This window comes from Bactrocera neohumeralis, unplaced genomic scaffold (genome assembly GCF_024586455.1).
Source record: "Bactrocera neohumeralis isolate Rockhampton unplaced genomic scaffold, APGP_CSIRO_Bneo_wtdbg2-racon-allhic-juicebox.fasta_v2 ctg3761, whole genome shotgun sequence".
Lineage (NCBI taxonomy): Eukaryota > Metazoa > Arthropoda > Insecta > Diptera > Tephritidae > Bactrocera > Bactrocera neohumeralis.
The window spans coordinates 1-22099 of NW_026090968.1; the positions used below are offsets into that span (position 1 = coordinate 1).

The 22099-nt window shown below is 36.8% G+C and overlaps 2 protein-coding genes and 1 pseudogene across 4 annotated transcripts; 2 read left to right on the forward strand and 1 right to left on the reverse strand.

Annotated features, from left to right (window-relative positions):
• The first annotated feature begins 4024 nt into the window (after positions 1-4024).
• Positions 4025-4227, forward strand: LOC126767066 (small nucleolar RNA U3; annotated as a pseudogene).
• Positions 4228-18515: 14288 nt separating this feature from the next.
• On the forward strand, positions 18516-20787 carry LOC126767065 (putative nuclease HARBI1). 3 transcript variants are annotated; one of them, XM_050484675.1, is made up of 5 exons: positions 18516-18844; positions 18908-19307; positions 19360-19462; positions 19519-20059; positions 20368-20787. In XM_050484675.1, the coding sequence occupies exons 1-4, from the start codon at positions 18665-18667 to the stop codon at positions 19811-19813; spliced, it is 978 nt and encodes a 325-aa protein (XP_050340632.1). In that variant the 5' UTR covers positions 18516-18664; the 3' UTR covers positions 19814-20059; positions 20368-20787. The 3 variants fall into 3 exon arrangements, with proteins under 3 accessions (XP_050340632.1, XP_050340633.1, XP_050340634.1); XM_050484676.1 differs by having other exon boundaries at positions 19375-19462; XM_050484677.1 differs by lacking the exon at positions 18516-18844 and having other exon boundaries at positions 18864-19307.
• On the reverse strand, positions 19928-21307 carry LOC126767063 (myb/SANT-like DNA-binding domain-containing protein 1). Its single transcript, XM_050484674.1, has 4 exons — positions 20770-21307; positions 20584-20714; positions 20258-20481; positions 19928-19993 (listed from the first exon to the last, which is right to left on the reverse strand). Exons 1-4 carry the CDS (start codon positions 20982-20984, stop codon positions 19928-19930), a joined length of 636 nt encoding a protein of 211 aa, XP_050340631.1. The 5' UTR covers positions 20985-21307.
• Positions 21308-22099: the final 792 nt, after the last annotated feature.

Genomic DNA, 22099 nt, shown 5'->3' on the forward strand with positions numbered 1-22099 from the left:
TCATACAATATATAAATATATGTTATTGTTTTAAAAATGGACTTGTTTCTGTATATGTGTTAATATTTCTTTTTATCTCCTTTTTTCACAGCACTCCGCTTAACTTTTTACTTCATTTTAATTTAGTTTTATTCTTTTTATTTCGCTTTTATATGTTTAAACGTCACTATTCGTTTCTATTAAAACTTGATTTTTGATTTTTTTTTTTTATCTATAGTGCCTTTCTGTAGGCTCGAAGGACCATGTAATTTTCGATTAATTTCCTCGCACTCACCGTTTGGAGTTTTATTAAAAGAGAGAGCACACCACAATTCCGCAAAAACTTCACAATATTTATTAAAAATATAAGTACAAAAATAGAGCTTGAATGCTTTAGAGTTTTATAATTGTAACACTAATAGAATAATGTTAAATACGGATTCAAAGGAAATTATTATTCGCAGATATGAGAACTCGGGGGGTGCACAGCACGGCTTTCGGCAGCGGATCGCAAAGAAGAAGAGACGAACTTATTTCTCCGCCCCTTTTGTTCCCTTTCGGTTGTGGTGAAAAATGAAATGGTAGTATAGTTATGTGTGATGTGGATTGTAGGTGGTGTAGAGATGAGTGTGGTGAATGAAGCGTGCTAGAGACGTATGTTTTAATGCGGTGAGTGTAGAGTGTTCTGGATGCGGGATTATTGCTGTGGTTAGGTGTTCGGTGTTGGTTATGTTGTGGGCAGGAGACTGAAGCTCATTTGGCCATGTGGAAATGGGATATGTTGCCTCTTCGAAATTTTCATATAAATGAAAACTGCGCTGTTAAACTGCTGAAGAGACAGCTTCTAGCTTACGATATATGGCCAACTATGTAGTATTCTATATCTAGTAAGCAATGAGCAATGTGAAGTCTGCACAGGCAGAGATGCCCCGTTATTATAATAAAAGCATTTTTGAGAGTTGGTAACACTGTAAGGTTAGCACCATTAAACATGTCAACACACTAATTATATTTATATTTTGAAATTAAAATAATAAATTTAAAATGAGAAATGATATTTTGATTTATGCTTGTATAAGTTTATTAAGTTTAAGACTTCACAACCCAATTTCCATAATATTTCTATAAATGAACAATATTAAACTAAATATTAAATGTTATTTTGAAAATGTACTTTATTTTTATAATATAACACAACCGTCTTAACTCGCTCTTCTAATTTTCATATTACCGAAATTAAAATGCCGTCGGCATATGTGGAAATGGAATATGTTGCCTCTTCGAAATTTTCATATAAATGAAAACTGCGCTGTTAAACTGCTGAAGGGACAGCTTCTAGCTTACGATATATGGCAAACTATGTAGTATTCTATATCTAGTAAGCAATGAGCAATGTGGAGTCTGCACAGGCAGAGATGCCCCGTTATTATAATAAAAGTATTTTTGAGAGTTGGTAACACTGTAAGGTTGGCACCATCAAACATGTCAACACATTAATTATATTTATATATTTTGAAATTTGAAATTGAAATTTAAATACACGATGTTATGAGCAAAGTTGATATTATGTTGTCGATTCAAAAGTCTTGTTTTAATGCGTTCTTCAATTCGAGTGGAACTGAGAGTAGAAATACCGTCAAATGTTTGACAGCAAGTAAGAGGTCAACTTTTATATGGGAAAATGGAATTCTCGTTTTACTCTATCTTACTCGTAATTTCTCCTTATTTGCTCACCGTTTAGACGAACCCTGGACGACAACAAACATTTTAAAACCAAAGTCAGCTCAATCGGCCCAGCCGTTCTCGAGTTTTAATCAGACTAACGAACAACAATTCATTTTTATTTATATAGATTTTATATACAAGTTGTGTATGTTCTTACAAGTTGTGTATGTTTTGTTGAACCTTTTTGAAGTTATACTTCTTATACGAGTTCGGAAATATTGAGCAAGGTTGCGCAACCTAAATCTATCGCAACCTTGCTCAATATGAATCTACGCAACCCCTTGCTCAATATGAATCTACGCAACCTTGTCTGCGAAGATGTTCGAGCAGCAAGCGAAGCGGTGACAATCGGCGATCGTTTGTTCGTTTCTTTCGGCACAGCTCGGCTTTTCTACCAACAATACAATGTTGCCATGCTTATGCTGTTGTTGTTTTTGTAGAACAATGTTTCAATTTTTGGTTGGTGACATTCAATTAAAAAATCAATTCCGTTGGGATTCGAGCCTACGTACCTCCTACGTGCTCATCGTAATTCTTGAAACGCTTACCACCTAGACCACCATTGACACTTGAATTGCATTGTCCTAATTATGGTTTGGTTATGCATGAAAGAAATATACAATGGATCGCCGATTGTTGGTGACATATTCATATGTGTACGCATATGTATGTTTGTATGCTTGTGCATTATTTGTTTGGCAATGGATGCAAATATATGTACATATAAGTATATATGAATGTACGAACATGCAAGTCAATGCGCGCACATGTAATAAGTATATTGATAAGTGATGAAAATATGATTTCAATTTCTGAACGCGCACATGCGTATACATACACTCATATGAGCATGTGCAGATACACAAGATAGGATAGAAGATGTATGCTTTTTAACATCGTATACTATACAAATAAATATTTTTCTTACTAATAGAAATTAAATTTATCACAGCAATATACTTAATACACATATACATAATATTGCTGTGATAAATTTAATTTCTATTAGTTAGAAAAATAGTTATTTGTATAGTATACGTTGTTAAAAGCAAAAAATTAAAAATTTATTCTGTCGAGATTCGAACCTGAGACCTGTGGTATCATCTTGACTTTCCAAGCGCTTACCACCAACACCACCATTGACACTTGGGTTGCTCTGACTTAAGTATGGTTTGGTTATGCATGTACATAAGAAACATACGATGGTTCTAATAATTTTGTTTAAGTATAGAAATATGCTTTTGTAGAACATTTGCTTTCGCAAATATACAGCCAAATGTGCAAACGACATAATATATGTATGTATGATTGTTTCGGATTTTGCTTCTACGCGGTCAAATTTCTATACAAAAATCGGCTGAAATGTGTGAGAAAATAAAAAAATGGACAACTAGGGCAAATAATTTTTAAAAAATTTATTGACAATTAAATATAAATGAAAATACATGTAAATTTACTTATATTTATTTAAATTTATTGAAATTTCGTTTCGCATTTTTCGGCACTTTCAAATTAATTAATATAAGTAAAATTCACGACTTAACCCGCACACGTCTTATTCGCGCAAAATTTTCAACTTTATGAAAATTGGCGCAATTATTGACACTTCAATTTTATGTAAAGTTTAAAACATGTTTACAAACAAATATATAATATATTTGATTTTTGCGCAATTATTGACACTTGTCTTAATATACAAAATTGGGCCAAAACGAAACAATGAAATACATACATAATTACTTTTGCATGTCAATATGGAAATGCCGACGGCAAAACGCAAAGGCATATATTGCACATATGTACAAGCGATACGATACATACAAGCGATTTCTTGGTTGAAAGCAAAAATTGAAGCATGAGAAATTGAAATGCCGACGGCAAAACGAAATTGCTTACATTTGTACATTGCGTATGAATCATGAAAATATCATCATAATGTTTAGGTAAATCTTTTATATATTTAAAATGAGTTATTATAAAATAAGATCACATATTCAATTAAAAGTAAATTCTGTTGGGATTCGAACCTACGCACCTTCTACGTGCTCGTCGTAACTTTTGAAGCGCTTACCACCTAGACCACCATTGACACTTGAATTGCGTTGTCCTAATTATGGTTTGGTTATGCATGAAAGAAATATACAATGGATCGCCGATTGTTACCTCTTTCCTTGCTGCTGCTGCGCATATGTATGTTTGTGTGCTTGTTGATTATTGAAGTTATACTGCTTTTTCTTTCCTTTGTCTTTCATTTCTGCGAATTCTCAACTATTTTATGTGACCTTTTGTTGAAATACCCTGCGTTGGCCGTTGAAAAATTAAGGCTACACTTTACAGGATTATTTCTGTAGTTAGTCTTCATTTACATTTTTTGGAAATCGACCCGCGATGACGAGGTATATCGTTTTATCTGACAGCGTGAGGTTTAAGAAGTTCACTTCTAATTGTGTCTTGTGGCAAATTAGAAATGATGTTTCTTCGAAAATCGTTCGCTTACAACGGATAAAACGACTTCTGAGTGGTGATTTTAATGAATAAATTCCTTTTGGTTGAAATGCTCTGCGTTGGCCGTTGAAAAGTTAAGACTATACTTCTCAGGATCATTCATTCCTTTCATTTCTTAAAAGAAATTAATGACCTTTTGTGCATATTTGCATTATTTCGTTGTCATTTCCATATTCGTAGCAATGGAATTTCTATGGCATAAGTAAAGTAATGGCCGCCGATTGTCACCCCTTGCCGCTGTAGCAGCTTCGCCTACAAACATGTGTAAATACGTATGTATGTATACGTATGATCGTGAATACATATCGACGCAGATTTTTGCGAGAAGCACCAGAAAGTTGTGCAATTTATGATTTTTAGCTTTTGCCATCGTCGCGAAAAGACGACTTGTTGGCAAAGACATGCTCGGGGAGATAATAAATTATAATAAATTTATAAAATGTGAATTTAAGTTTTCTAGTTTTCTTTCATACAAAATGATATGCATTTCTTGGAATATCACTAAGAAGTATAACTTCATCCGCGCGTAGGGACTCCACGTACCTTTTTTTTCTTTTGAGAGAGAGAGAGGTATTTGAAACAGTTATTTTCTCTTATGTACATATATGTTAATATGTAAATAAATATGCACTTTTACAATTAGAACCCTCGTCTAATATGTATTATAGATATATGTATGTAAATGTATGTACTCGTATGCATATATATTTTACGCTTGGCAATTATGCATATGTACATAAGTATCTTATATCTATAATGAAATATATAGTGAATGTTTCCACTAAATATATATGCATATATGAATTGCAATTGCCCGCTTGAAGAACAACAAAGCGGCAGGGGCCGACGGATTGCTGGCCGAGCTATTCAAACACGGCGGTTACATGTATAATAAAATATATAATGAATGTTTCCACTAAATATGTATGCATATATGAATAGCAATTGCCCGCCTGAAGAACAACAAAGCGGCAGGGGCCGACGGATTGCCGGCCGAGCTTTTCAAACACGGCGGCGAAGAAATGATAAGGTGCATGCATCAGCTTCTTTGTAAAATATGGTCAGACGAAAGCATGCCCAACGATTGGAATTTAAGTGCGCTATGCCCAATCCATTAAAAAGGGAGACCCCACAATCTGCGCCAACTACCGTGGGATTAGCCTCCTCAACATCGCATATAAGGTTCTATCGAGCGTATTGTGTGAAAGATTAAAGCCCACCGTCAACAAACTGATTGGACCTTATCAGTGTGGCTTTAGACCTGGAAAATCAACAATCGGCCAGATATTCACCATGCGCCAAATCTTGGAAAAGACCCGTGAAAGGAGATCGACACACACCACCTCTTCGTCGATTTCAAAGCTGCTTTCGACAGCACGAAAAGGAGCTGCCTTTATGCCGCGATGTCTGAATTTGGTATCCCCGCAAAACTAATACGGCTGTCTAAACTGACGTTGAGTAACACCAACAGCTCCGTCAGGATCGGTAAGGACCTCTCCGAGCCGTTCGATATCAAACGAGGTTTCAGACAAGGCGATTCCCTATCGTGCGACTTTTTCAACCTGCTTTTGGAGAAAATAGTTCGAGCTGCAGAACTAAATAGAGAAGGTACCATCTTCTATAAGAGTGTACAGCTGCTGGCGTATGCCGATGATATTGATATCATCGGCCTCAACACCCGCGCCGTTAGTTCTGCTTTCTCCAGGCTGGACAAGGAAGCACAGAAAATGGGTCTGGCAGTGAACGAGGACAAGACGAAATATCTCCTGTCATCAAACAAACAGTCGTCGCACTCGCGACTTGGCCCTCACGTCACTGTTGACAGTCATAACTTTGAAGTCTATCTTGGAACCAGCGTAAAGACCACCAACAATGTCAGCCTAGAAATCCAACGGAGGATAACTCTTGCCAACAGGTGCTACTTCGGACTGAGTAGGCAATTGAGAAGCAAAGTCCTCTCTCGACAAACAAAAACTAAACTCTATAAGTCACTCATAATTCCCGTCCTGCTATATGGTGCAGAGTCTTGGACGTTGTCAACAACGGATAAGTCGACGTTGCGAGTTTTCGAGAGAAAAGTTCTGCGAAAGATTTATGGTCCTTTGCGCGTTAGCCACGGCGAATACCGTATTCGATGGAACGATGAGCTGTACGAGATATACGTCGACATCGACATAGAATCAGCGGCTACGCTGGCTAGGTCATGTTGTTCGGATGGACGAAAACACTCCAGCTCTGAAAGTATTCGACGCAGTACCCGCCGGGGGAAGCAGAGGAAGAGGAAGATCTCCCCTCCGTTGGAAGGACAAAGTGGAGAAGGAATGTTAGATGGGTGGGGTTGGTAGGGCATGCAAAGAGGTGATCAGTGTCATGCGAAGACTCGCTGCATGCAGAACATACATTGGGTATGTCAGGGTCTATTCTGGATAAGTAGGAGTTTAACAATATCCAGAACGAAGTGTCGCTAGGGCCACTCGCGTTTCTCGCGGCAACTCGAGCTCTTCGTCTGCGATGGGTGGTGGTTTGACTCTAAGAACGCCATTCACGGGAAGGGAGTCAGTGTAGGTGTTGATGGCTCCACTGTGAACAGCGGTCAGTACCTGTCGAAAGTCAGTTGCGTCCAATGTCCGGTCGGCGTACTGTACGACGTCGTCGACGTAGTCAAGGAATGACCACTTGATGCTCCTAGGAGGCGGTTCCGCTCCAAGGAGATGGATGCAAGGGTGGTTTCTACGAAAACATCCCAGCAGGAACTGCTTGGAGAAGAGTTCATTATGCTCTTTAACTGGGGGCATAAGCGTCTCACTATGAAGGTGTTCAATGCGAGACATCAAACATCCTGTGGTGGTCCGGAGTGCAGTATTTTGGCAGGTCTGGAATTTCCTCATCTGCGTACCACTGCATCCAGGCGACCATATTGGTGCTGCGTAGTTGAGGATCGGCCGGCCGATTGCCTTGTTGCCAACAACGTTTCTTTGTCTTTTCCCATGTGCTGCCGGCTAGCGACTTGAGGATTTTGTTGCGGCTCTGTACTTTAGCGATAATCGCGGTCGTATGGGGAGTGAAGGAGCATAGACTATCAAAGGTTACACCTAAAATCTTGCGGTTATTGACAGTTGGAATATTGACGCCATCGACTGCAATATTCAGTTCAAGTCTTTACTTCTTCGTCCAGTTCGTAAAAATGGTCGCTGTGGATTTGGTAGGGAAAGTGTGAGGTACCGTGCAGTGAGGAAACGAGAAAGGTCGGAGAGGTGGTTGTTTACTTTCGAACACATGCCATCGATTCTATTGCCCGACGTCAGTATCGTGCAATCATCTGCGTACGAGGTTACGGAATCCATCTCTGGTGGCTGCGGAAGTTTCGAGATGTAGAAGTTAAACAGTAACGGGGAGAGGACACCACCCTGCGGAACCCCTGTTTGATTCTTCTCAGTTTAGATCTTTCACCTCGAAATAGTACGAATGATTGACGACCGTTCAGGTAGTTCTGGTCCACCTCTTCAGTCCTGGAGGAAACGTAGTTTTCTCAATGTCCTACAGTATCGTTGTGTGGTGTGACTGTGTCAAAAGCTTTTGACAAGTCCAACGCTACGAGGATCGTTCTCTCACAGGGTGGTTTCTGGTTGAGGCCACGAATTATCTGAACGTTTATGACGCCAAGTGCTGTGGTGGTGCTGTGCACTTTTCGGAATCCATGCTGGTGGCTGGCTAGGCTCAGGTGGTGAGTGAAGGTCGGGAGTAGCAATGCCTCAAGTGTCTTCACTAATGGGGAGAGGAGAGTTATCGGACGATAAGATTCCCCTTTGTTGGCGGGTTTCCCCAGTTTCAGTAGTGGGACCACTCTTCCGACTATCCACACCTTGGTGAGATAACTTACTCCCGTCAAGCCTAGATGCCTTAGCATTAGCATGTTAATTCCATCAGGGCCAATAGATTTTTAGGATTTTGATTTGTTGATGACACTCTGAACCTCCTCATCGGTGAAAGTAAGTGGCCGCAGTCGTGCAGAATGTCGAATCGTCAATCTGTTTCGCCAGCTCCATCCCCCTACGATCATTTGACAGGCAGGAATGAAAAAGATCGTGGTGCGCGTTAAAGTCGCCTAGTACCAAACGGTTTTCACCACGAAGTAGCGCGCCCAAATTCGGATGATATCCTGTAGGGCACCATGTAACTGGGAGGATATATATATTAAATATTTCGAGCTCGACATCGCCTGACCGGTTAGCTATACTCTGACATTCTAGGGTAGTATCGGTCGATGTCTTCATCGATTAGACGATACTGCACGGTGTTGTGCAATATGAAGACTAGTCCACCACCATTATCTCGCTCGCGATCTTTTCATATCATGTTAAAACCGGCATAACTCAGAAGCGGCTGTTTAGTTTGGTTTCTTAGACCGCAACTGTCGATACGCACTCCCGATTCATAAGTGCAACTATTTTCTCGATCTTGCTCTGGAGTCAGTTGCAGTTAAATTGAAGTATACGGGTTTGTCGCGGGTGTCCGTGGGTGACCCTGGGGGCAAGGGATTGACGTGTGGGTGCGGTTGTCGCACTGGGCTGTTGATTGGCGACGCCACCGTTGTGTGTTGCGGGGCAGACTCCTGCAGCATGGGGCAACGTACGACTCACTCCGCTCACGTGTGGTGCGCAGGCCGGAACACGCCGGGAAGTGACACCAACCAGTGCAGGAATTGCACTTAACTGATGTAACGTTCACGGTAGAGACTGTGCAAGGAACCAAGAGTTGCTGATTGGTTCTCGCACGAGGATTGGAGCGGGATGAAGGTTGGGGGGGGATAAGTCAGAGTGGGAGCAATGTTGCCTGTTTGAGCTCCTGGGGACCGTGGAGGTCTCCAAAAAAAAAAAAACAAAAACAGAAGAGAAGGTGAAAAAAACTGACTGAGTGCATAAGCAGTGCAATTAGCTTAACCATGTCGAAAATTGACACTGGATGGCAGACAGTGAACAATAAAAGAAGAGCAGCCCTAGCTCCCTCTTTCATCTTCACGAAAACTAGCCAGAGTGGATATCGATACTGACAACAACAACGAAAACCGGTTTGAGATACTTGGTATTAAGGAAAACGACAACAACAATGACAACAATGTAACCTCTAGTAACGAAGAAGTGAGCGTTGAATCAGCAAACAGACCACCGGCAATCATAATACCAAATGTGTCAAATATTGGTAAAGATGGACAAACAAGAATAACTGCAAAAACAATTGAAGCTTACCGCTCTCTTGTTAAATATTTGAATGAAAAGAATATGGAATTTCACACATACCAGATCAAGCAAGAGCGATCTTTTCGGGTGGTGATTAAAAATCTTCACCCTACATCTGAAATTGAAGACATTAAGAAAGAAATCGAAAATTTTGGTCATCGTGTAAGGAGAGTCAGTAACATTACAAGCCGTGCAGACAAATGCCCACTCCCCTTATTTTTCGTCGATATTGAACCAGCTAAGAACAACAAAAACATTTATGACTTCAGATACTTGGTTAATGCAGTCGTTCAGGTGGTACCACCAAAGCAAACTAATTCCATTGTCCAATGTTACAAATGTCAAGAGTTTGGGCACACGAAAAGTTATTGTAACAAATCTTATGCTTGCGTTAAATGCGGCTCTAATCACAACACTACCGAATGTACCAAAGACAGAAATGCTCCTGCCAAATGTGCAAACTGTCAGCACGAACATCCAGCCAACTATCGCGGGTGTCAAGTACACCAATCACTGAAAACCAAATATAATGTTAGTAAAGCACGCACGATGGAGAGTCCGTTTGTTTATAATGCCACAGAATCCACAGATTTGCAAAAACAAAATTCATTTTTCAACAGCAAAACAAACAACATGGCCTCGTATGCTGATGCTGTAAAAACAACTAACCTCGATCAATTTTTAGAAAAAATTGCGAAAATAATTAACGCACAGACTGCTCAGATAAATTATTTATTAGCATAAGAATAACAATATGCGTCGCCCCGGGCGCAACGTCTTGGAAGCGGCAAAACGATCTTCGCTGTTTTTGAATATTCAGAAAAATACTACAACAAATTGTTTTACAAAATTTATTATAAAAGATAAAGAGTTGTACACTCACAATGTAATAAACTAAATAAAAATGAAAATATTAATTTTTACTCGAATACTCTTCAGTCTTTGAATTTGTCTTATAGCTTTTGGCTTATATCTTTCTTAAAAATAGTGATAGATACACTTTTCTAGCTTTGATAGCTGCAAAATCACATATCATATCATTGTGAGATTGAGAGAATCGCAAGATTCTACAGTCTACTCTGACTCATGGTCGATCTCAAGTAAGATTTGATCAATTTAAGTTTGCTAAAAGATCTTTCACAAGACGCAAGTGATACGGGTATACTGAGTAGTATTCTTAAAGCTGTCGCTAACGTCTTGTGGGCTTCCAGTCCCATTGAAGAAATGTATAATAAAACTTTTTCTGGCGAAAATCCAATTTGTTCTTCGTTTTTCTTCGCTCTCTTTAATAAAAGTAGGATGTCTTGGATGTCACTGTATAAATCTTCGTTATCCAAGTCATCTGGATAGGATTGCTGGCATTAATTTCGACGAGTTTGTCATTGTATGAGTCTCTGGTTAGTTCTATAATTTGTTCAAAATCACAAAGAAAACCAAAACGGTCATTAAGCTTTTCCAAATTTGTGAAACGGGTGGATATTTCCATTGATAGCTTATCCAGAATTTTGATCATACAGCGACGCATTTCTTCTTCTGCCAGCATCTTCAGATATTTCCCCAGACATATTTCGCTTCTTCCGAATTCTCTTCATAATAGTAACACCCCACTGTTCGCACTTATTTTTGGCTTTGACTTCTAGTTCCTAAAGTTTATGAACTTAATATCGAAAATATTTTGTAAAAATTCACTTTTGTTCGAACCACCTCATGAAACTTGTAGGTAGGTAGATAAAGGGGGCGGCGGAACATCCTTGGCCCCGGGCGCCCGAAGTTTTAGCTACGCCACTGCAACCATATTAACGAAATCGAAACATTTCTTAACAAAAATTAAATAGATGTGTTTTTAGTTTCCGAAACTCATTTTTCACAAAGACCATTTTTAAAATTAGAGGATACGACATAGTTTATTGTAACCACCCTGGGGGTAGAGCCCGAGGCGGGTCGGCGGAAACATTGAAAGAAATTTGTTCACCTTCGATGCAAATTTCACGCATAAAAATCAAAACAAACACACGATCAAAAGCTATTGCCGCTGGATACTTTCCACCCAAGCTCACAATCAGTTGCATAGAATATGAAAATATGTTTAGCGAATTCGGCTCGAGTGGGGCTCTCGCTTAAATAATCCGAAAGGTAACGAACTATTTAAATGCATTATGAATAAGAATTTATCAGTTCTCTCGACCGGTATGCCTACCTACTGGTCATTGGATCCCACTAAAGTTCCGGATCTATTAGATTTTGTTGTGTACTCAGGCCTCTCTAGTAATTTGCTAAAAATTGAAGAAAACTTTGAACTAAGCTCTTATCACTCACCCTTAATTGCGGTACTCCAATCATCACCTATAATTCTTCAAAGTAAACCAAAAATTGTGACTCCGCGTACTAATATTTCATCATTTTCTTACTGGTTAGACAATAATATTGATCTTAGTGTTAACTTAAGAACCACTGACCAATTAGACGGCCTTTTTGAAAAATTTAACAACGCTATTGTAGAAGCAGGTTTTATCTCAACTCCACAAGATTTCTCAAAGGCCCAAAAGTCAGAAAGGTTTCAATAAAAGACTCCAGCAATTCATGGTATCGGTCAGATGAAGATAAAGCAGAGGCGTTTGCTAAGTACTTAAATGAAGTATTCACACCATTTAATTTTATTAATGCTTCTGATGAAAGGGAAGTGATGCACTTTTTGGATACTCCATGCCAAATGGATTTTCCAATAAGGCGTATTATTTTATCAGAAGTGAAAGAGGAACTGGCAAAATGTAGCAACAAAAAAACTAAAAAATACAGGAATTCCGATGAAACACCTAAACATATTTTTGCTTGTGAGCGGCATTTTTCGGCAAAAATGCGCCTTGAAAAGCGATTGCGTTCGGGGGCCGTTCCCGATATAAATTTAAAAGTTGAGCCTACATTTGACGTCCCAAATTCCGAATTAAAAAATACAATTTTATTGGGTCTAGAAGATTTTGCTCCTCAAGTTGAAGAAGCTGTCTCAAATGCACAAAATGCATCGAGGCAGCTTTTTCCAAGTATCGAAAATGAAATTGAAGATGGAATTTTAGAGCCTCTTCCATTTTTTGAGGAGGATGTATCTTTTAATTTTGATAAGGCCGCGCAAACAGGTAGGGGTCTGACCGCAGGTACAGAAAGGAAGAAGAAATTGAGGGAAGAGAATAGGGTTTTGAAAATAAAGTTAGATCAAAAAGAGCAGGAAAATAGAAGTTTAAAGGCCCAGTTAGTTGAAATGGCCGCAGAGTTAGAAAGATGTAGGGAACAGCTAAGGAATAGCTTATTTAGGGAACAGTCAGACCCTCTTTCTTTAGTTTGTAGTAAAGTTCCTCCTCAGTTAGGTGCTTGCATTAGGAGTAGTTTTATAAATAGTAATCGCCGTACCCATGGTCGGCGATATGACAATTTTTTGAAAACGATAGCTTTGGGTGTATTTTTTCTATCGCCAGTTGCTTATCGGCACTTAAAGCACCAATTAGATTTTCCATCCGAAAGTACTTTGGAAAACTTTGTTACAGACTGGCCCCGTTTCCCAGGAAGCACCCAAAGTGGCATAAAATCGTTAGACATTAGGAGTAGGGGATTCACTTTCGAACAATAGTTCGTGTCGGTTTCATGTGATGAAATGTCACTGAAATGTCATTTGCAGTATGATAGGAAATTCGATAGGGTGATAGGTATTGAGGTAAATTAGCAACTACTGCAATGACTATAATGGTGCAAGGTATAGGTGGAGAGCCTTGGTCCCACCCATTGGCTTATTTTTTCGTAAAAGGTTCCTGCAAAGGGGATGTCCTCAAGAAATACATTCTTGAAGCCATTACCTAACTGCAACATATAGGACAAATTCCTTGCCATTTTGTTTGCGACCAGGGCACCAATTTTCAGAATTTCGCTACACAGCCTTTTTTTAATGTTGATGGCAAGGAAATGTATTTTTTTACGATAGCCCCCATTTGATAAAAAGTAGTCGTAACTGTTTACAAAATTTAAAAAATACGATTTTCTTTAAAAATAGACGGGTAAGTTGGTTGGATATTGTTAATTTTTATGAAACCGACTCTAAGTCGAGTTATCGGTGTGCGCATAAATTAACCGATGCTCATATTTATCCAAATACCTTCCAAAAAATNAAGGTTAAATTCGCGTCTCAAGTATTGAGTAATACGGTCGCTTCTGGTATGTTGTCCCTATATAGCTCGGGAGCGTTAAGCTCGAATAGTAGGAGCTTTATTAATACCGCGGAATTCGTTTCGTTTTTTAATAAATTATTTGATATTTTAAATAGCAGTTTCGTTGAGGCCGTTGTACCCACTAAAAAGTGTTTGTAGGTTCCCCTGAACAATTAGACTTTTTAAATGAGGCAGAAGAAGTTTTAAAAACTATTCGGGTCGTAGACGAATTAGAAAGCAACACAACCAATAATTTTAGTTTTATAAAGGGGTGGGTGTTAAATATTAACAGTTTAAGACGATTGTGGCGATTTTTGTCACACTCAGGTTTTCCGTACTTGAAGACGAGACGACTATGTCAGGACAGTTTAGAACATTTTTTTGGTCAGATTCGAAGCAGAGGAGGTACTAGAGTAACGCCCTATATGTTCTCTAGTTTGTTTAGGAAATCGTGGGTACGGTAAACGTCATAACAAAAGGAAACTGTGAGCTGCCTTTGGAACCTGATGCTACAGTAATTTCGGAACATAGTAATAATATTCTACGTAATGTGTGTAATGATTCACTATTGAATGACCTTTCTTGGCAGGATTTTCAAGGTCTACCACGGCCTGAACACTCCCTCGTTAGATCAATAACATTAGATAGTAGTTTAGAAATTAATTTTTTGTAAGAAAATGCATTTAGCTACTTTTGCGGCTATTTTTATTTAAAAATTTTCAAACTGCACACATGTTCCCTGCCTTTACCATATTTAGGAGATGAAATTCCTTCGGACGAATTCATCTTCATGCATCAAAATCAAATAGACAAATGCAATTTAATGAAGCCGCCTGAGAATTTTATTGCATTTGTAAAAATTTTGGAAACCAGATTTTTAGAAGAATTCGACAGTAATTGTCATAAAATAGGAATAGGAGATATTCTTTTTAATAAAATGGAAGATGTTAGGCCCTTTTTGTGTTGTGATAATTGTGACCCAAAAATAGTTATAGCCCTTTTTATTAGAATTAGAATATATTTCTTAACTAAATTTTTAAATAAAGACCTTTCTGTCCCTAATTTTAAAAATAAAATTTTGTGTGTTTCACACCTATAGGTTTCAATTTTTTTTTTTTTTTTTTTTATATTTTAGTGGTTACAATATGCGAACTCAAACTTACGATTGAAAATAAAAAAGTAGAAATTTTGTAAACAGTTAGGATAAAGAGGCTCTAAAATAAGAAAGCAATTTTTTTTTAAGGAAAATTAGAATTTGGGATATAAATGTAGGCATTTGTATATATGTAAATAATTATATTACTGTGATATTTTTATATATTTTTTATATGAATTGTTATTGATTTGTTTTTATCGTTATATGTATTCATTTATCCTTTTGTTTTTTTTCGTTATATAATGAATTGTCATCGTTTTGTTTTTTTTATATAAATAAATTTTTAATGGGTGATATAGGCCTAAAGGGGAACCGAGCACCCAAAACTAACTTCGGTAACGCGCCGTTTTGCATACCTCCTGGGTGGTGTGGAAAGTGCAATTGGGCATTTTAATTTAAATGCCCCAAAATTCTTATTTCGTTCGATCCTGTTAGTGATCATGTGAAATACCTGGGGTTACAGATAGATAGAAGGCTTACATGGAAATATCATGTAAAAGCGAAAAAAAAACAAATTAATATAAAATTGAGAAGTCTTTATTGGCTTCTGGGTAAAAAATCTGTTCTTTCTCTTGAAAATAAACTGCTAATTTATAAAACCATCATCAAACCTATTTGGACTTATGCGATACAAATATGCGACACGGCAAGCAATTCAAATATTGAAATAATACAGCGCGTTCAATCAAAAACTCTCAAGTCAATTACAAAAGCTCCATGGTATGTTTCAAATCATACTATTCACAGAGATTTAAAAATATGCAAAGTTAAAGATGAAATAAAAAAGTTTAGTGAAAGATACAAAATCAGGTTAGAGATCCATCCCAATCCTTTAGCAGTGGCATTACTACAGGCACCCACTACAACAAGTGGTGCACGTAATGTAAATACATAACTTTAGCACAAACTAGTGCATGATTATGTTATTTTAACATAAAGAAAATAGCAAATAATTATGTAAATTAGTATGTATGTAGTTTGGATTTTTATTTTTATTATATTGTCACTAAACAGAGGGTCACTTAATGAAGTAACACTCACAATTTGTTTGTATCTTAACAGCACATTTACTTATTGTCTATTAACATTAAGATAGATTGTAAATTTAACTTGAATACAAAAATAAAAAAAAAAATTTTTTAAAAAATCCCATATGTACGGTAAATGAGAGAAAGCTGCTTGGATTTTTCAATAATTTATATACTTTTCTATATGAGTATAAGGACTCCTCTCAGTTCTAAAAGGCTACCCGAATGCAAGTGGATCAATTTAATTTACTTCTAAGCTTAATTAAAACGCCAATAACAAAACGATTCCATATACGTCGACCAGCAGAATGTCGGCTGGCGATGTCATTACTGTAAGTAAATTTTATTTGTACAATTTATCATTTTATAATTGGGGTACTCACAACCCGTCGTTAAGCATCGTAAAATCGTAAAATTATAAATTTTTACACTTGTTTAAAAAATTTGTTCTTGGATTTCACACAAAAATGAGTTCACACATTTACAATTCTCAATGCTATGTTTTCGAATCGTTATAACTTATAACTTTATGAGACTTGTGAAAATCCTAAATAATTAAATACATTCATCACTTGCCGCCAGGTATTAGCTTGGGCTTTTAGGGTAGGAGTATCAACAATGGCAAAATTTTATTGGAAACATGTGCAGCCATTTCGGATGAACTTTCTGGTATATACTTGCCACAACCAAATGAACATGAGTAGAGGGAAATACTTTACTTCAAGACCGGAATGCATCATGTTATAGGAGCTGCTGACAGCAAACATATACAAATTAGGTGTCCGCGAATATCCGGATCACCGTATTTCAATTATAAGCAATATTTTAGTATTGTGTTATCAGCCGAGTGTGATAGCAAATAAACATTCACCGCAGTAGACATAGGGGCTTACGGAAGCCAAAGTGATGGCGGAGTGTTAAAAATCAGTGGTTTTGGAAATAGAATTTTAAAAGGAACAATGAACCTACCAGAAGCAAAAAAAATTTCCACTTAGTGGAAATGCTGCTTTTCCGTTGACAAAACATTTGATGAGGCCATATCCGGGAAAGTGTTTGGAAGCAAACAAAGACCATTTCAATAAATGTTTATTCAGAATGCGGGTTAAAATTGAAAATACCTTTGACATTTTAATGGCTAGATGGCGAGTTCTCAATAATTCTTTGGATATGTTTCCCGAAAACGCCAATAGAATAGTAAGAGCTAAATTAATTTTACATAATTTTGTAAAGTTCCATAATTCCGAATTTTATTATCCCAACAACTTCGTAGACCACGTAAATGAAAGGGGTTTTCTAATTGAAGGGCAGTGGAGACAATTTGTAGCGCCATTACATCAAAGTACGATATTATGAAGCTCTTTTATTTAATAAATGAGTAAATAATTTAATAAATATGTCGGTTCTACGTTACCGGTACGAACCTGTATTCCTCAAATTTGTTTCCGTCTGGAACAACAAAAACAACAACTGCAAAATAAATAAAATTTTATACTTTTTTCTATATTTCAAACGTATGGCTTTTTATTTAAATTAATTAATATTATTAAAAATGTTATTGAAAAATCTATTTTCCGCGATTAACAAAAAATTGGTGGAAGGTTTGAGTAATTTGGAGGTGTAACTCCGACATCTCCATGCTTGCCAAATTAGCCCCTTCCACCTGCTTGGCAAGGCTTTCAAAAAATTATTGAAATTGTTGTATGTGGATGTAACTTCTCCGAAAGCTCCTGAAATTTGGCGTCCAGCAGGTAGCTATTTTTGTAATTACGATGGCTTTTATCGAATAACAACCGGTTTTCGCTTACAAATTGAATTGAATATTTTTCTTACATATTTTTAATATTTTGCTTATTTTTAATGAACATCTGAGCGCAATTAAGAATGTTGCCGGACTTTGCTCAAAAATTAAATATTTGAATTTTGTCAGCATTGCGCAGAGAAATTCAATTTTCTCATGCCATGCAAATCTGCATTGAGGTGCAAAATTCGAACTGTCAAATCAGTACGATTTTTTTTTCTGCATGCAGAATTCTGCTCATGTATTTCAGGCGTAAGAACGTACTGGGCGACCTTACTCGATAAAGATTGCTACAAACATAATACTATGTTCGGACCGACAACGAAAACATGTTTTCGGGGGAAGAACTGGTTTTCGCACGAAAACTTGTGTTTTCGTCCATGTGAAATCTGTCAAACGAAAACACAGTTTTCGCTGAAAACTACTTGAAAACTTACATAAATTCCACTCATTATAATCGGTGCCTACTCTAGTTTAATCAATGTTTTTGGAAGACATATTTTACCGGCCCTAAATTGTCACTTGATATTTGTTAACATTCCATATACGAAAACAGCTGTCGCTTGATATTCTCATATTAGGGGGATTCTCTTGCTCTTGCAAAATTTTTCCACGGTGCAAGAATTGCAGAATTTTCCTCTTGGTGCAACGGCACAACAACAAACACACGCAGAAAATTATTTGCAATGGCTATAAATATATCAGACCAAACCCCACGTTTATTTTCGTGCCGTCATATATCACTAGATTCTTCAATGGGTGCTCTCTTGGCCTTGCATATTTCGGTATGCATTTTGTGTCATCGTGCAATCTTGCAAGAGTAAGAAAATGCCGCTATTAATAGTTGTCAGTGAAAACTCATCGAAAACACACATTGTCGGTCCGAACGACTTATACCATGTTCAGACCGAAAATTTAAAAGATTAGATTACATTTAAGCATTTCATAACCCAACAGTGTTCTTACTGCCGTTAGTGATTTATAAATCAGATGTTTTTGACATTCAGCCATAAACATCAAAGCATTTATTAAAGGAAAACATTGAAATGGCGTACCTTATTATAAAAATTGTGTTCTTTTTTCTAAATTATCTCCGCTCAATGGAGATAATTTGGGAATTGTTTGATTCTAACCGGTTAGCAAGGAAACGTTTGCTGTATGAACACTTAGCACTAAAAATGTGTAGTATATATGGAGCGAAGTCAACAAGGTCTATTTGGATAAAGGCAAGTACATATATAAATATTGGTATTATAACTTCGTTTAATTATAATGTGTATATAATTTAGACTCGTGGCCAAATGTTTTGGGAAGTCGACTGCCAGGTGAATTCGGATGCGTTTTTTAAAAACAACTTCCGAATGAAGCGCAATTCTTTTATTAAATTGTGCATTATGTTGAAAGGTTTGGAGAAGGAAAATACCAACTACCGCAAAGCAATTCCATTAGAGAAACGCATTGCTATTGCTTTATATGCTCTTGGCTCTTCTGCAGAATATCGAACAATTGGAAATATGTTCGGAATTGGTAAAAGCACTGTCTGCTCCATTCTAATTGATTTCTGTCATGAAGTCTGGCGTTGTTTGTGGCCTTTGTATTTGAAGAAATTCCCAATGAACGAAATTCAATTGCGCGAATATTTAAATGGTTTTGAGTCATTGGGTTTCCCTCAAGTGTTAGGAGCTATAGGTAATAAGTTAAATTTTTTACATTTGAGTTTTTATATATTTTTAAGTTTTAGATGGTTGTCATATAGAAGTTCGCCCAGCTGCAGAAGATGCTGTTGACTACTACAATTACAAAGGCTGGTATTCCACAGTTCTTTTGGCTTTAGTAGATGCAAGGTAAGTTTTTTCATGAAGCTCGTTTAAACACCTAATGTATTTCTTTAATGTTATAGATGTCGCTTTATATACATCAACGTTGGTAGTCCAGGCCGTTGTAATGACTCTTCAATATTTGAGAGATCATCTTTAAAATGCGAGTTGGCACAATCTACTATATTTAAAGACATGAGTAAACAAATATCGTCAGTTAATGTTCCAGTCGTTTTGTTGGGCGACTCTGCGTTCAAATTTGATGAACATTTGATGAAACCGTACCCATTTTGTGTAAACCAACCTTTGGATAAAAAAAATTCAACTATGTACTCTCGAAATGCCGAAGAGTGGTGGAGAATGCTTTCGGTCATTTAAAGGGAAGGTTTAGACGGGTTGGAAAAGGCTTGGATAACCACATGGCCAACACGAAAATCGTCATAAAAGCGTGCTGCGTTTTGCACAACTTTTTAAATGAGGAAAATGATGAAATTAACGAAAAGTGGATTGCAGCACAACAAATCGAAAACGAATCTCGGCAGTTGCCAGAAGACGTCTCTAACATTTGTGGAAATGTTAACCCAAGAGCAGAGGAAATAAGACAAGCATTCGTTTCGTATTTCGGTGAGTTATTACATTCAACTTTGAAATATTATTAAATCTCAACCGATCCATACTTACATATCTCATTATTCAATTCCAGTACAAAAAAAAACAGATATTTATGTATTTTATATTTATATTCATTTTCCATTTTCGTATTCATTTATTTTTATTTACATATATATTTTCATATTCATTCATATATTTAAATTCATTTACGCTTTTCATCGCTTCCTTTTCATCGGATTCCTTCATCGCCTCAGTCGCCTTTATTAAGTCATCCTTCATTTCCTCCATTATTGTTATTGTTGATTTTTTCTTTCTTGCAGCATCGCTTGACGATGGCCGAGCGCAACCACGCGACGTAGAAGGTCCATCGCTTGGGCTTGGGAGCGGCGGCTCTCCTTCTGTATCGTCCTCAATATAAATTGGTTCCATGTCAACTGAAAATAGAAGAAACAAATAAAAGTGTAAGGAAACATTCCATAACCGTTTTTCATTTTATTATGAATATTGGAATCTACTCCAATGCGCTTAAAACTTACCCACAATGCTATCCTCTACAAGTTCGTCGGAACAAAAACTTTTGAAACCACCTACTGCTTGGTGGACCGCCTCATAATATTTCCACCGACTAGGGGAGCCACCCGATGGGCCAATTTTCTGCTTTTCTTGTCTAAAAATAAAAAAATATATTTAATTTATATATTGACTCATAATATATTACTTACCTGTATTTGTTGGTAAAATTGTGCAATTTAATTTTAATTTCAATGGACGTATATTCGTGTCCAGCCAAAAGCATCGTACAGGACATTTCCTCGTATATGTGGTTATTTTTCCGCGTTGATCGCAGCTCTGGCATTTTTTGTTGCCACACCTCGATTAAGTCGGCCTCGGCAGCCTCACTCCACATAACTCGTTTCTTTTTTTGAGTTTTTTCCATATTTTTTTTTTTACTTTGTAATTTGATTTGATTGATCAACGGAAATTTTTAGTTTTATTTTTTTGTCTTCTTTGTCTTGTTTGTTTACATTCAGCATTCAGCATCAGCTGTGATAATGTAAAAATTTCCAGTGCTGACAAGTAGATTGCGCAAAATCAGAGTCGCACAGAGAGATTTAGCGTGGATCAGTTTCAAATCATTTCAATGAAGTGATTTGGAACTGTCATTTTTGTATGGCGAAATCTTGATAAATTTTTAAGATTAGTGGGATAATCCATTCAACAGCCGAAATCGTGTGATTAAGTGTCGGTCTGAACATGGTATTAGATTCCACAACATACAAATGTGTTTTTAAAATGTTTCCAATGTCGGTCCGAACATAGTATAAGAAATCCCCACAGAATCTTTGGGAGTCACTCAGGTAGCCATATCAAACAGTTTCAATGCTGTTTGAACGCAATAGAAATAATTCAGTTTTTAACCGCAAAAATCATAGATGAAACTAGACAAATCAGCCAAAGCCGAATTTCTATTATTTATTTAAACTACTCATTATTAGTAGTTTTAAAATAATTTAAAAAATTATTGTTAAATTAACTTACAAATGCACAAATTATGTCAATATTAAGAGCAAGTAATTTGATAGATTTAGTATTGTATCTTATAGCCCTGACAGACGAGCAAAATTAAAGCGCCTTAAGCAACGCAAATGCGAATTGAAATTTTATGGTGACAGACGGCAGACTTGTGAATTTCGACAGCTGATTGTGAAATTTGTTTATTTATTAAAAAAAGCAAAATAGAAATGGATAAAAAGAGATTATTAATGGCAATTTTGTTATTCTTAGAAAATCAAAAAGAATATAACGACAAAATCTGTTTATTACTAAATCAGTTAAAACAAAATAGAGTGTGAAAAATTTCTCAAGCTTTTTTGAGAATATAATCTTTAAATTAATTGGGATGCGCGATTCGTTATAAACGTGCGAAATTGCCTGTGCCTATGCGATTTTAAAAAAATGCCGATAGAAAAAAGACGACCGTTCTCGATTCTGGTTATTATACGAGTGAATTCTTTATTAAAACAGATTTCATGGCTTAGCTTAAAAATTAGC

What these genes read in the sequence shown, in the direction of transcription:
- LOC126767063 (XM_050484674.1), bottom strand. Translation starts at nt 20,984, where the DNA reads ATGGAAAAAACTCAAAAAAAGAAACGAGTTATGTGGAGTGAGGCTGCC. An exon ending in AATTTTACCAACAAATACAG is followed by an intron (nt 20,715 to 20,769) that starts GTAAGTAATATA and finishes TTTTATTTTTAG; the next exon opens with ACAAGAAAAGCAGAAAATTG. An exon ending in AAAAGGAAGCGATGAAAAGC is followed by an intron (nt 19,994 to 20,257) that starts GTAAATGAATTT and finishes CACAAATGTTAG; the next exon opens with AGACGTCTTCTGGCAACTGC.
- LOC126767065 (XM_050484675.1), top strand. Translation starts at nt 18,665, where the DNA reads ATGGCGTACCTTATTATAAAAATTGTGTTCTTTTTTCTAAATTATCTC. An exon ending in CAAGGTCTATTTGGATAAAG is followed by an intron (nt 18,845 to 18,907) that starts GCAAGTACATAT and finishes TATATAATTTAG; the next exon opens with ACTCGTGGCCAAATGTTTTG. An exon ending in TCAAGTGTTAGGAGCTATAG is followed by an intron (nt 19,308 to 19,359) that starts GTAATAAGTTAA and finishes TTTAAGTTTTAG; the next exon opens with ATGGTTGTCATATAGAAGTT.